General features: G+C 41.4%; 1 protein-coding gene across 1 annotated transcript in view; it reads left to right on the top strand.

Annotated features, from left to right (window-relative positions):
- The window catches only part of tnr (tenascin R (restrictin, janusin)), a 66,822-nt gene that overhangs the window by 47,122 nt on the left and 3,916 nt on the right, over window positions 1-15,784 (top strand). The window contains exons 21-24 of the mRNA XM_041949635.1: window positions 5,732-5,862; window positions 9,659-9,791; window positions 11,136-11,287; window positions 11,451-11,547. Of these exons, the coding sequence (XP_041805569.1) occupies window positions 5,732-5,862; window positions 9,659-9,791; window positions 11,136-11,287; window positions 11,451-11,547 (513 nt within the window). The remainder of the gene's footprint in view (window positions 1-5,731; window positions 5,863-9,658; window positions 9,792-11,135; window positions 11,288-11,450; window positions 11,548-15,784) is intronic.

Genomic DNA, 15,784 nt, shown 5'->3' with positions numbered 1-15,784 from the left:
CAGCATAGAGGGAAGAGCAGAAAAGGGGGATGAGTCTGGCTCATATCAAAATGTGGCAAAGACGGCCTCAGCCATTCAGTTTGGGTTTTTTTTTCAGGGGGGGTGGAGTTTCTTTGTTGATTCCCAAGCCTCTTAACCACAGCTGAGAGTTGTTTTGTTGTCTGGCCTCCATTCCTCAAGAGTTCAACACAGAGTAAGACAGCTTCCCAAAGGCTGATATTTAAGCTATAGGGGTAGAAAATAAGGGATTTTGCTACGGGTGTCTCTATAAGCCTGTAGGCTGCAGCACCGGGACTTTTTTCCCTCAGATGTGTCTGAACCCACTTGCCGAGAAGTGCTTGGCAAGTTTTTGAAGCAGCAGAGATCCTTGCTGCGGGCAGCTTCACTGAGCTTTGGCTGATTGTTGTTCACCAAGTGCTGTGAGTGCTGCTATTACAGAAACGTAATCTTCATTCTTCAGGCAATTGAGGAATCTTTGACACTTTAATGTATTTTTAAGGACTTGCGTTCTCATAAAGTCTGTGCTGTTAATTGTTTTATGGTAAGTTTAGAACTCCAGCAATTACAAAATATTAATTCTAGGATGCTGAATATATTTTATATGCCACTTGTGTTGCTTTAACTGCCTGTGCTGTAGATTTGTTTATTTATTTATTTAAAAAGGAAATTAGGATGGGCTGTAACCTTTGGAGCAAATAATGAATTTAACCTTTAGAAAGAAGTTTAGGATAAACTTTAACAACTTTTAGAACAACTTTATGCTACTGAGGGCTGAATGATAGTGACGGTGGGTGTTGGCAGGAATGTTTCACAAGAGTAACCCACCGAGTGGGTGGGGGCAATGTCTGGATTGAAAATCATGGCTTCATTGTCCCCCCCTGTGGATCCTGCAATAAGAAAGAAGAGGAGAAGAAGCAGAGAAAGGGTGTAAAAATGCGAGAACTAAGACCTGAGAGGAAGGTGTATGGGGTCGGCGCAGGAAATTGGATGATGAAGAGGCATGACCTTTGTTCTTGAGCCTAACTTACAGTCTAATAACTTAATGAAACGGGACCACAGCTAGAAAGTGGTTGAAGAGGTCTTGTCATCTGAAAGCTCCCCAGATAGAAATTAGGGCCATACTCTGTAGGAAAATGTCAACAAACTGTGCTGTCTGAAGCAGATCCACAACAAACTGTGCTGTCTGAAGAGGAAGCCCTTACATGCACTTTGAAGCTTTGTAAGCAGCATTAATGACGGTTTGTCCTTTTGCTCTAAAGGCTCTTGTGTATTCTTAAAGTTCAACTGAAATCAGATTTAGTCATCCCTTTGCCTAGTCACAAATAATGTCAACGTCAAAAACGGTCTTCGGGGAAATATCAGAAATGCTCCTTTTCATCTCACCCAGCTGGAGGGGTTTGATTGACAGCAGCTGGCAGGCAGCCAGAGCGCCAGTGTTAAACCGTAGGGAACAAGAGACAAAGTAAACTAACTTTTAAAGCGCAACAGGCGTGTTCATGTTTGATAAGAGGGAGACTTTAGCAGGAAAGCTAACGTGGGTTGTTGTTCAAATGCTCGGTATCCCGTTGAATTAATGCAAAACTAGGGGGCACCATCATGAAACTAAACAACATGAATTCTAACTTTCTCGCTATGATAACAGGTGTTTGTTTCATTTCATAATTCCATCTGCGAGATCCATCCAAGAGGCGTTACTTTAAATTTGATTCGACTTCATAAAAACAAAAGAATTACCTGTACATCATCCAGGCTCAGTCATTCACTTGCAAATCAGCACAAAGATGTGGTATCCACTCCAAAAGAATAACTTCCTCCCTCTTGTCTTCCTACAACAAATTAGTGCTGCCCATGCTGCCCTTCCCATCTGCCTCTCTCTGTGTGTGTGTTTATTTCTCTCCTCTTGCATTGTTTACACCGTGTGTTAATGAGACATTAGATGTAGCCAAACCCATTCATCTCAATCCCATTGTTCAAACCTCCGCGTCTGAAGACAGAGCTTCAGAGCTGCCAGGATCTCGGCGGCACCTGCTCACCTGCCTGGACACACTCCATGCAAAGGTTTAATTGGAGGGAGAGAGAGAGAGAAACAGGCGGAGGAAAAAAAAAAGGCCAAGGAGATGGATTTAATTGGAGAAATGAAGAGAATGAAAGAATGAAGACCAGCAAAATGAGGGTGGTTGCAGGCCCTCCATTTCTATGAATTGAAAACTCCCACCCCGCCTCTTCCTTCTCTCATCTATCCCCCACACGCACATGATGCAGCTGCAGTGTTCACCAAGCCGAGGAGAGGACAAGAACAAAAGATAAACTCTGATCACTCTCTGGCACACTGAGTTAGAATGGCAGCCTGTCAGATAAGGAGGAAAGGAGTTGGTGGACAAAGGATGGGAAGCATGAGAGAGAAACAGAAGCTCAAATGGAGATAAGAAGGAGAGTGAAGGAGAGGAAGACCCCAGGTTGATGTGGGAATAGGCCAAAGCAGACAGAGGAGGAAAAGCAGAAGTGAGATGAAGAAGTCAATAAAGACAAGAAGGTGCAGGAGAGGAGGAGATTGGCACGTCACCGCGGACTTTGGCACAATCTGCAATGTGCTGTGTTTATCTCAAACTGCACTGCTCAGCCTCTCGCGCTGAAACACTCTTTGTTCCCCCTTTTTCCCTCTCCGTCTCTCCCTCAGTCCCCATGTCGCACAATGTGAATCCGCCTATCACTGTCTCAGAGAGACGGCATCTTTCAGGAGGTTATCAAGACGGGCTCATGCTGTTAATTACAGAGCTGTCATTGATCTTTCCACATATGCACACACACGCACCAGGATTTAAACGAGAGGCGAGTGAGTGGAGTTGATGTTGCGGCTTCTCTTTGTGTGTGCACAGTTGGGTTCGATTTGGGGTTAGATGTTTAGCGAGCAGTTAAGCCTCAGGAGAAGTTAAAAGTTCAGGCTGTTTATAGAATTGTTTTACTATAGAGGGAAGAAAAAGGCAGCTGGAGTCAAACAAGGGGAATCACAGGAAAGAGACAGTCATGTCGTGGATATCTTTGTCTCATATTCACAGCGGTGACGTTGGATTTCCCAGCACACAAAGCGCATCACTTCATTTGTTTCAGCGCCCTTGCCTCCCTTGCTCGGAGAGCTGTTGGGGAGACTGGCTGAGGACGTGCCCCAGAGTCATGATGTAACACCAGGAAACTGAGTTTTCCGACTAGAAGGTCATCTATTTTCTATCACGCAGTAAAATGAGGTCACAGCGTGTCAGTGCTTCTGCTACCATGTTGGAAGATCAGATATTGACTCAAAAAGGGTGATGTAAGGTGGGGAAATTGAGGTGAGTCTCCTTGTGATGTGGTTTAAGTATCAACAAAGGCACTATAATCAGTCCTTGTTTAAAGCCGCACAGGGACCAAGAATATACTTGGATGGTGTGATGTAATGTGCGGTAAAACTTGGGTGGGCTCACCGATCAAGGGCTTGAATGCTTTTGAGGCTGTGATACAGTGTGACTAAACATGGAAAAGTGTCTCACTCAGTCCTGTGGGGATTTAGCATTACTGACTTGAAGATGTTACCCACCTCATGGAATACATTTACAGTATATGTGCAAGAATGTGGTTAATCTTTAATTGTTATACTTTTATGATTTATGATCTACATTTGCTTTTCATTTCTTATCTTTTTCTTTGATTGCTTACAAAGTAGAGATGATAAACCTTCTTCCCATTGTAATGTTTAGAAAGGTTTCTTTTTTCCTTTGACAGCACTAAACGATATGCAGTTTCATCCTTTATTGAGGACCAAATTATCCAGCATGTCATTGCTTATCACGAATTAAAAGATAAGTCTGCCAGTTGTTTGCTTATTACCAACAAATCCCATGAGCAAAAAGCATTGCCTGTGTAGCCAAAGCCTAGTGCAACCAACCCTCTGTGTCATAGACCTGCACTGTTTTCCAATAACTATTAGCACCTCAATGAGCCACAGTGTTGCACTGGATGACATGTTCTTTCATTACAATTCATGTGGGCACTGTAGTTTATTTTGAGTCAAATCCCTGACACACTGTGCTGCTGCTGTAAGTACTCACAAGTGCACCAAATGTTTGTTGATTCACAAATGTGGAAAATAGTCCCCAACCTATGCACCATTTAGTCTGGACTGAGGAACATTTGCTAAAAAAGAGATCAGTTGTTGCAACTTTTATTTATCCTTTTTTTTTTTTGACAAATGCAATCATTAATTTGTGTGTAGTTTTTACAGGTTTATCTATACACTATTAAGGCAGGGAAGTTAATGTACGTCCAGAAGGTCAAATGTTTTAAGAGGTATGTAATGTGATCGCAGTGTTCCTGGTTTGATTCCAACAGGGAACCTTTGCTATATATACTGCAACACTATCAAATACAGACAAACAAATGATAAATTTACCACCCTGCACATTATATTTGGGTCAATTTGGGTCTAACTTCCAGGTTGTTCATTTATATCAAGGCCCAAATTTTACTCCCAGCAGCTCTGATTATTTTGCTGCTGCTGATATTATTGCCTGGTTCTTCTCTCCTGTTAGCGAGTCAGCCACAGCTTGTCTTCATTAACCATTAGATGATCAAAAGCCTGCAGGATGCCTGCAGTTTTTTTTTTTGGATAATTTCTTTCATAAAATAACTTGAAAGACAATAAATCCAGCAATAAAATACAACAATGGCCTTAAAAACTGAACAAAAAGTAGAAATAACATAAATTATTAGTACAACTTATAAATTTTGTGAACATACACAATTTCTAAACGTGTTGTCCATAATGCATCCAAATTATTGTTGATGCATGTGTGTGTGTACAGTATGTATGTGTTAAACTGGTTAGTGTTTTCCAGGTGGCTGGAATAAGAATAATGTGTGAGCATGTGTCCTTGGTGATATTTTCAGCTTTTATCCTTGATAAGAAAACATTCCAATGCATGTTGTTCAGCATCAGAAGGTGTTTCGCCTTTATACAGCCAGGATAGTCTCAGCAGAGCAGCACAAAGTGCACTTGGCCTGTTTCCACAGGTCAGAACCGTGAAGCCCTGTGTTCAACACCACTGCTTTCACTGATCTGACCTAATGTGAGCAATGCAGAAGCATAAATTACTCACTTGACTACTACTGATTTTGCACTTTCAGAATTTCTGCAATTCTTGATAGATGTCAGCTTTAGATTCAACCTTTGGGACGTCATACTGTGAAACCTTCAGCATACACTAAAAAAAATCCCCACACATTAACAAAACACTTTCTGTCTAATTACCTCAGCAGTAACTTAACACTTTAGTGTATGTCTCTGTCATGTCAACAGAAATGTAAGTGTTATTATGTGGGATTTGTTTTTTGCAGTGTTCAAAGGAATCCAGATCACATAAAAGGAAATATACTTTCCCTCCCCACATTCACCAGGCGGTTTTGTACGAGTTGCTAAAGTAAAGCTGTTATACATGACATGTTCATGTGTGCAGTGACTCGCTGAGCTGGTGATGGTAACTGAAATTTTGTTCAGCAATTTTCTTACTTTCAACCCCGGGTATGACCTCACACCAGCTGTGAAAAAGCTGAAACACAACGAGTGAAAATGAAAATGACCCTGTTTTGCAAAAGCAGGGGGATAAATCGACACCTTTGAGATGATATGTCAGTATGCTCCAGTGTCCCTTGTTTTGCACTGACTTGAGTAAAAATTGATATTTTTCCCTCTTCCTGGCAGCCATGGACGCGCCCCTGAACCTGACAGCCAGTGAAGTGAATCACCGCAGCGCTCTCATCTCCTGGCAACCGCCAGTCGCAGAAATTGACAACTACATGCTCACCTACAAGTCAACCGACGGCAGCCGCAAAGTATGTAGCGCACATAGCTGATCTCTCGTGCCTCAGCTCTGCCTCTCACACGCGCACACAAATACGCACACACTGTTGATGTTAATCCACACACCTGAAAATAGAAACTTAATTCTGCAGATATTGTAGAACATATCGAAACTCCTTCTTGGATGTAGAAAGTAGTGAATGTTCCCAATTTAATCAACACGATTTTATGACAAGCACTTCAAATTTCAAATTTTATCTTTCAATCATGTAATCCCTCGCTGTGGCGGTGCAAGCATTTGGGGACACACACGCAGACACTCGCAGACTGATACACGCACACAAGGGAAGCACGCAGTGAAATTGCCTGTCTAATAGAGATATTACTTTAATGTGTCTCAGTAGAGACATTGTTTATTTTGATTAAACTTTTTGATGTGGCCGAGTAATGGTAATAAAGCACATTAGTCGGAGCTGTGTGGAACGCACCACGCCTGTTAACGAATTGACTAGAACCATTCCCCAAGATGCTCTGCAAAAGACTCCCTTTTATTGGCAATTAGGTGCCTTACACACAAACACGCACACATGCAACCATACGCACACAGGCTGTCCCCTTCAAACGCAGACCGCAGAGGCCTGATCTCATAAACAGTCAAAACACACACATCCATACTGATGAAATAATGATCCTCTCTCTCTCTCACCGGGCACACACACCCACACACACACACACACAATGAATGTGTGGTACTGCTGTGTGGTTGACCATCGGGTGTCACTAATGCACAAAGAATGCAACACTAACAGTTCACATTATCCTCTTTTTTTTATTATTTCACTTGTTTCCAGTGCAGATTTTTATTATTATTTAACATTATTCTTGGAATCCTTCTTGATACCCATGTTGTGCCTCTCCATCCTTGCTCCAAAACAATGGTTTGTCTCTGAAGCAGCATTGTTTTCCACAAGTATTATGGCTTTTACATATGCGTAATAATAAATTAACATTTTGTATGCCATTTCCAAGACTCTGCATAAATTTGCACGTTAAGTCAAGCTGAAATTAAAGCTTTTTTTCTCCAACAGCGCACATATCTGCCTAATACATAAACATACAGCATACAAATCAGTACCCAAAAGGCAGGAATTCATATTTAATACTGTGCGGTTTCATTATGGTGCTCCCTATTTTAATCAGAATACTGCTGATAGAGTTTGTTTTCATACAGCCAATCACATTGGTCTTTACTGTTCTATCATAGATTGTCAGACTGACAACACAGCAGCCTGCTACACACAAGACACAACACACACCGTTAACAATCACCCACATTAGCTTTCCTGCTAAAGTCTCCCTCTTATCTAACTTAGAAATAAACTTGAGCTCGAATCTCTGTCTTACAAACAAGAACACGTCTTGAGTTGTGCTCTGGATGGCTGACTGAGTGACCACACAAACATCCACCGGGTAAATGTGCACTGCTGACGTCACTTTGCAGGCTTGTTAGCTAATTAGCTGCTCAGCTGCTGCACATTAAACAGCTTGAAAAGCTTGCTGCACATGTAATGTCAGCCTCTTTAGATGTTCGTGTTGTGCTCATTCCTCAGTAGCACTGTAAATAAAACACTGTTGTCCCACAGCTTGTAAGCTGGGTTTCCAGCCCATGTTTGTTTACTGAACACTGACACTCTCCTGCAGGGCCTGAGAGGAAAAGAAACATCTTTCATATTATTATAAGATACTTATTTCTTCTTTTTATGATATATATATATATTTTTAATATTTTGGACTGCAAAACTGATGACTGATTGAGATTTTAGTTCCCTACTTACAGGTTCTTTGTTAAATACATACAGTAATTTCCTAATAAATTGATGCATACAACAGCAATTGTCTTTGACAGAAAGGTTAAAAAGCTGGAAGATCTTGCAAACCCAGCAGGAAGATTTGAAAATCCCTTTCATTTTTTTATTCCTCTCACCACCTTTGATCGTGTTCTTTTAGGTTTTATTCAAATCCTTGTTCATCGCGGTGAGCCGCCTCAACAAGTGCATCATTTTAAATTCATATCATCCAACAACAAATGCGTCATACCACTCACGCTCGGAGCAAAAAGCTATCGCTGCAGCAGGAGATTGAAGTGGTCCTTGTGAGATTTTCCTCCCGTTCCCTCCACTTGAGGTCTGGCTTGACTGGGAACATGCGGCAGCCTTACCTCGGCTGTAATCAAACCACATATTGATGAGACTTACAGCTGTTCAGTCCGCTCCCGTTCTTACAGAGATAATGGACTTTTATAATTTACACAATGTTGCAGTGAGATTCATTTCTTATCTGATTAACATTTACTTAACAGTTTGTAAATGAATGTATCACTGATCACGATCGTGCCTGGAGTGACAAAGAACTTACACACTCACACACACACACACACACACACACACACACACACACACACACACACACACACACACAGACAACGGTAAATCCGCATACATTCGACCACTGAACCACACGATCAATAGCGAGTGTATGAAGGTATTTATTATCCTTGATAAGACGGGGCTTTTATCACTTGCAATAAAAATCTTATCTTGACCCTGAAAACCTGGTGGGAAAATGTCAGATCCTCAGAGACAGAGACACCATTTACCAGCTGCTTTCCTGCATAATTCACACGGACACATTGCCTGGAAATTCGTGGTTTTTTTTTTTTTTTCCAAACTGGTTGAATATTTCATTTTTACTTGTTCATATTTAATGTGTATCCAGGGCAAACTGTAAGACACAGACTCACACAGACACACATGCATAGACAAGTTCACATTTCTGTTCATCAACTGAGCCCAGATCGTTTCTCATCTGCGAAGCTGATGTCATAGAACGTACTCTCTCAACGTCTCGGTTCCTTCAGACGAGCTCAGTGAAAGAGGATTTGTCAGAAACAAAGGGAAGTAACGGTACTGTACCATCATGACTTCTTCACCAAAAATAGAAATGTTTGTTTCTTGATTGCTTCGCAGCTTCTCAGTTTGCTGTCCGATAAGTCTTTTATCTCCGTGTCTGACTACTTGCCCCCCTTCTCCTCGCAGCCACCGCCCTTCGCTTTTCTTGTTTTTCTCAGCTCCTATTTTTCCATTTTCTCTTTTCAATGTCACTTTTCACATGTGAAAACACAGGCAGCCAAAGTCGTCCTGAAGTCAGTGGAAGAGTAACTGTTACTGCTTAGTTTGTTTTTATTTCTGTGCCATGCTGAGCGTCTCGCCCATCCCACACAGGATTACAAGACACCACTATTGTAGAAAAGAACATAAAAAGAACATCAGTTACAACGTCACAAGTTCGTCTTTATGCTTTCCAATAACAGATTGATGTGGAAAGAAATCCAAATTAACTGTTCTTTTCCTGCTTAACTGGCTAATCTAAATTGCATCACAGCCAATTTATACTTGCCGAATACAGTGTTGAAATTGACCTAATATCTTTATTTCATTCATTCTAAATAAACCACACATATTTGCATTGCCAGATTGAGAATATTCTGCTACTGGAACACAAAGCAAGCTGTGGTGTGTTTCCGGAACGAAAATAGCTGAAAGGTTTCTTTGTTGCCGCGCTGTAGGCCTTTGTAAAACTCACAAGCCCAATTCAATGTTTTATCAGTGACTTATTGGGATTCTAATAGAATTTATTTTCGCCCTGAGGTTTATACTGAATACAGATTAAATGATTACTTTTATAGAAGACAATTTCTTTATCTAATATCTTTTAATTGTATTTGAATGAATTTGGTTGTCTGTGTGTGTGTGTGTGGTTGTCTACTAGGAGCTGATCCTTGACTCAGAGGACACGTGGATCCGACTGGAGGGACTGGCTGAGACCACAGAGTACACTGTCAAGCTCCAGGCTGCAAGAGGACTTGACACCAGCGCTGTAGTCTCCACTACCTTCACTACAGGTACAGTTCACACACACACACACACACACACACACACACACACACACATTTGCTCTCTGATTTAAGCTTTGCAAGCGATTCTAACAGGGCGAGTTTTCTTGGCCCCACAGATTTTTTTTTGCTTAGTTTTTTTTTCCCTTTAGCACTGCATTTCACATTACAGTCACCATAACCAAAGGTGCACTATAATGGGTCCCCACAGTCAGGCACAATTTTTATCTCCCCTCCCTGTACCGTAGTGGAGGAGACTTCCCATTCAACTGCACCAGCAGGGTAGCTGTCTGCAATCCTACAGCTAACCAGCATGCTGTAATCTTTAATTTGTGTAATCGGATGCCGGATATGTCACTCAAACAATGTTGTTAAGTAAATAAAAAAATTAAAAAATAAAGTAAAAATGAAAAAGGGGCAGCCGTGGCCTAGAGGTTGGAGAAGTGGCTTGTGGTCGGAAGATCGCCGGTTCGATTCCCCCACCGGACCGGCAGAAAAATGTGGGTGTGGTGGAGTACTCCCCCCCCTCCATTAGCTGGTTGATGTGTCCTTGAGCAAGGCATTTAACCCCCCCAACATGCTCCCCAGGCGCTTGATTGCAGCCCACTGTTCCTGTGTGTGTTTCACTGCATGGTGCATGTTTGCATGTGTGTGTGTTTCCCCAGTGATGGGTTAAATGCAGAGAATCAATAAAGTAAATAAACTTAAACATGTCATTTTTACCTTAATTTAAATGATATTTCTGGCCACTTGGGGGCAGCAGACAAGCTGTAAAAACACCATTGGAATATTTTCACCTTATAAAGCTGATATAGCAACAATATCCAACAGACATAGGGCAACATTAGCATTCATTTGGATTTGTGTTTCCAGCCAGCTGATAAATGTCAATATCCACTGTATGTTTAGCTCTGTTTTGGTCTCCACCTACCCTTGAAAGAAAAATCTGCTCATTAAGCCTTAAATGCTCCACGTTGTTCACCAGCTAACTTTGGTCTGTCAGCTTGGTGCAGGGCAGGTAGCATACAGTCAGTTTACCAAATTGTTTCACTTAAAACAGCTGCTGGCTGTGACTGAAAACAAGCCTTCTAAACACAGTGACAATGAACCAAAACAGCAAAGTTGTCGGGCATGAAAGCAAAGCAAGAGAGAGGCTAAAACTCTCTGTAGAGCTGACCTCTCTGTGGGTTCATCACTGCGACTCATTACACAAAGGCATTTAATCCATTGTTGATTTTAAAATATCAATTGCTGCAGAAAAATCGTAAATGTTACCACATGCCATGTAATTTGAGTCAAAAGATGGACAAAAATAAGCAACTTCCTCCTCATGCCTCCTCCGCTTCTCTCCAGGGAGTCGTCTGTTTGCAACACCTCAGAATTGTGCCCAACACCTGCTGAATGGAGAGACTCTGAGCGGCGTCTACACCATTTACATCAACAGAGACCCCAGCCAGGGTGTGCAGGTGTACTGTGACATGACCACTGATGAAGGAGGCTGGATTGTAAGTCACTGTGAAGACAACACCTTCTTTTTGTAGCACATTTGTCGAACGTGCAAATGTACGAAACTGTGTCGATTTAAGAAAGGGGCCAAAAGCTGTATTTTCACACACACCATCACAGCGATTTTAGTCTGAACATCTAACTTCACATTTTGTTGTTTAGGTATTCCAGCGGCGTCAGAACGGCCTGACAGACTTCTCCAGGAAATGGAGTGACTATCGGGTCGGCTTTGGAAACCTGGAGGATGAATTCTGGCTTGGTAAGACCCCGAGATGCACAATCTAGAGAAAAAAAAATCCAAGGATTTACCCAAGTCCACCACTTTTTCTTTGTTACACACTAGAACAGCAGCTTCTGTAGTTGAAACATACAGGATAAGAAAAAATCTGAACCATCTCCCTCAATCAGATCAAAGTAGCAAATGGTGGGTGTAGTCAGTCTACATTGAAATGTTTGCTGTCGCTAAACTGAAAATGATACTGATTGACTTGTGGTTGCATTAGAAAATTCACAGCTTAGGTCAGTTTTACCTCATTTCAACTTCATGCCACCCTGCCCATGTTTCAGCTGCATTTTATGGGCTGATATTAACCTGGCACAACTTTTATTCAATCAGTGTTCCATGTGTTGTGTTTTCTGAAGGCTGTATTATCCTCTTCATCAACACGTGTCTCCATGTCTCAGGTGGATTCAATAGGTAGAATCAATAAAGGGTCATAGCTTTCACTAGGTTTCAATTGATACACCTATTTTATGGAGGGGAGCCATGTTTCCAATGTCCTGTGCAGGCAGCGCCGCTTTTCTTGTAATATTTTTCACTCCGTATGAAATTTTTTTTTTCTGCTCATCTCATCTTTCAGCACTTGACTTCAGAAAGTCGCTCCGATTCATTACTGCATTCTCTGAAAGATCATCTCTCCCTGAAATGACTCTGTAATTGTTTTTAGCATCGCTCTGATTCAAAGACAAAACATCCTTACTCTTCTGATGGACTGCTAAGTATTTTTTCTCCTCCCGCTCCTCCCAAAAATAAAAAAAATCTCATTATGAAGCAATAATTATATTCATTAGAAAATGTGCAAATGAATCATGTTCCTTCATGGGCCAGTTTTTCTGTTATTGTTTTGCTGCAGATGATTAAAAGAAAATATTACATGAATATTTCATTAAGTGAATCAGGACCTTGAGAAGGATGTTTTTGAACTTTTTGATTCGAGTAATTAAGTAACAACTGAAATTTTATGGCACAGCATTATTGCCACATTATAACAGAGGGAGGGCTGTTACTTTGCAGCTGACACATATTGGATCATAATGCAAGATAGCTGTGGCATGCTCTAGTCCATTAGTGACTAAGCACACCGTAATAGGTGAAAGCATAAAGCGATTGTAGATCAAAACCCTCATAAACAGGAGCTGACACTATAATGGAATGTGGTATAAAAGCCTGCAATTCTTGTTGAGACTATCTGATCTGTTGCTTCTCTGGTTATTTTTAAAGCTGTGGTTCGTGGTGTTTTCGAATTGAATTGAATGATAATCTCAGCTGCTCCTGTTACTTTTGTGCAGAAACACCGGGAGGGTGTTCAAAGGCAGCGCTTAACATCTAATCACAACAGAAAAAGTTGGATTGCCGTCTGCTGGTATAAATTAACAATTTATCGGTTTTTGTATTTCAACACCAGTGGAGGAAAGTACTCACCGAACCGCACAGGACATATATATCTCTGTAAGATGACACTGCACACACAACACGGGAGAGAAATCCATCCTATTTGCCCTCCACACAGCATGAAGTATAGATAGCGAGCTGTAAAGTGACAGGAGTGTTTTAGCTGTTTCTGACAGAGGCCTGAAGGCATCATATAGCAGCATCCTGACTCTTATCTGGCACATCTATTACAGCTCTATCCATACAATATCAGCCAAAGACGCCAAAGCATATCTGGTTCAGTGAGTGCAACATTTCATCTGACCCGTTTCCACTTGAGCTGAATCAGCAATAATTTGCCCTCTCACCACTTCCAGATGTACACCAGTCCAGGGCGCCTCCATCTCCTGGGTCTTGCTTTACTTTTGTAGTGCTTCCTCGGATGCTCTCTCCCCCTCGTCTTTCTTCTATCCTGTACTGTAGTCTGTCCTCTCAGTGCATAAAAGCAGCTTAATGTAACCTCGGGGTGTGAGGCATCAAGAGCTGCTCTTTGCTCTGGTGAAAGCTTCTCCCGGTGATGCCAGATTACAGATAACATGCCAGCAGGGAGCACAGTAGCCGGCACAAAATATCAAGCCTGCCGTATGACACTGCCTTCTCCGTTGATCTAGCGGTTTTGAATGGGGGACTACAGGCTTTTTACACAAAGTAGGGAAAGCACAGGTGTTGCTAATAACATTAATGATGGTTCTGTTCTATTCAAGTGCCCCAGTTAGTCATGACATTGTGACAGTGAGCCAGCATGAGGAATACCAGGACCCTGAAACAGCTGACTGTGTTGATAAGAAGCCAAATGAGTGGCCCAACTGCAATAACTACAATACCTGGTTCTTTTGTAATGTGATAAACCGTGAAAACTGGCATGTCAGAGTTAACCAAAGTGGAACAATGCATAAAGCACAGCCTGGATTTGCTGATCCTCCATGAGTGAACCTACTGATCAGGTGATTCCATTGAAATGAATAGATTTTTGCTCCAAACCTCTGCTGTTTTTAATGCTGTATGTACGTCCCATTCTTACGCGACCACTCAGGAACGCCTTGAAGAAATTTCTTCAAATTTGGCCCAAATGTCCACTCGGACTCAAGGATGAACTCATTAGATTTTGGTGGTCACAGGTCGCTGTGACGTCACAAAAGTGAATTAACATGACAGGGACATAACGTGCTAATTATGACAACATTTCACATAAATGTCTCATAGGATAAAATGATGAAGTGATGACATTAAAGTCAACTTCACTGTGGCATCATAATGTTCTGCAAATACACTTTTCTGGCCGTTATTCAACACCGTGACTCAGGAACAGAACGGGTGATTTCATATTTGGTCTGATACTGAACTGGGCGTCCACCTTGAAACTCTGCTGATTGTATAGATCTCCTCTGCTGCCGGGATGAAGATGTGTGTGAAGCGTCCGCGCTTTACCGTTTGTAGCTTCTTTGCAGCAACATCCATCCATCCATTTAGTCCATTGTAGTTCACCACAAGCTCATGGGTTCTGCTGATATTGATCTACAGGTGATTGTTGTTGCACCATGTGATGAAGCTCTCTAGCAGTCCTCTGTGCTCCTCTGGAAAAATACTCTCTAAGTGAAAACAGCAGGTTTCTGATTGGAATCATACAAACCTCCATTTCACCAAAAAATACACTTCTTCTTATCTTCTAATAAATTTAATGTCTTCACTACATATATTAAATGAGCCTGGACAGACGTGGATATAAACTGCAACTTGACTGGTTGGCAGGGGTGTGTAACTGCGAGGTGGAAATTCTCGTTGTGTTATTTTTTCTGTGCATTTTAACCATTTACAGAGTAAGTAGTGCCCTCAAAACGTTTCGTCCTTACAGAATTTTTATGTTAATGGTATCATCATACAGATGGTCACTGCAGTTTCAAACCAATTGACCTTCACTCTTCTGTCTAGCGATTAGGTTCCTATCATAGCCTTGGAGAGTCATCATAGCGAACATTTAGCTAATCATCGCCTCTACACACAGAACAGCAATATATTGAACACTATGGAACCATAGACATCGATATTAAATCCACTCACAGTGAAAAGAAGAGGCACTTAACTGGCCAGCAGTAAAGAATATGGAAATTAAGCTTTCATTATTATGTTACAGTTTGAAAACGGCCATTTTTATTGCTTCTCTGGAGCAATCTATTCCCCCTACTCACTGACCTCAGCCAGTTTTGATGCTAGCACAGTGTCAGTTTGATGATGTACTAACAGAGAGAAACCAGGGTGTCTGTGTGCGATCATTATCCCATTCTCTCTCTTTTTTTTTATTTCCCCCCCTTGTTTCTGTGTAAGTGTGAGAGAAAGCCTGGTAATAAAATGTGACGAGATGGTAATATTGGTAGTATAATAAGGCAAGAGTGCAATAGTGTGTCAAAATGCATTTTTAATCGCTACAGTTTGGAATAGAGCAGTCTGATCCCATAAAACTGTTGGAGGAAAAAAGTGTAAAAGAAAATTATGGGTGTAAGATTAATTGCTGATAACACAGTGATATTATACAATGGATATTAGAGATGACTGACTGTTAAATACAATTTTATTACAACAATTGCTTTTCCCCTGTCAACCTAAGTGCCTTTGGGTTGTAACATAGATTGTATCTGCTTTCCATTGATGTATTACAGCAGACTTAGTTTCCGTGCTCTCACGGATTTCTACTTCCTGCTCCTTATCAGCGAAGGCTTGAGGATTTTTTCTTTTCTTTTCTTTTCTTTTTTTTTTTTTTAGAAATTTCCCCAGGTTCGAAAAAGTGTGC

This window comes from Chelmon rostratus, chromosome 12, assembly GCF_017976325.1.
Source record: "Chelmon rostratus isolate fCheRos1 chromosome 12, fCheRos1.pri, whole genome shotgun sequence".
Lineage (NCBI taxonomy): Eukaryota > Metazoa > Chordata > Actinopteri > Chaetodontiformes > Chaetodontidae > Chelmon > Chelmon rostratus.
Note: the sequence above shows the minus strand (reverse complement) of the source record. Positions and strands in the feature narration are given on the sequence as shown.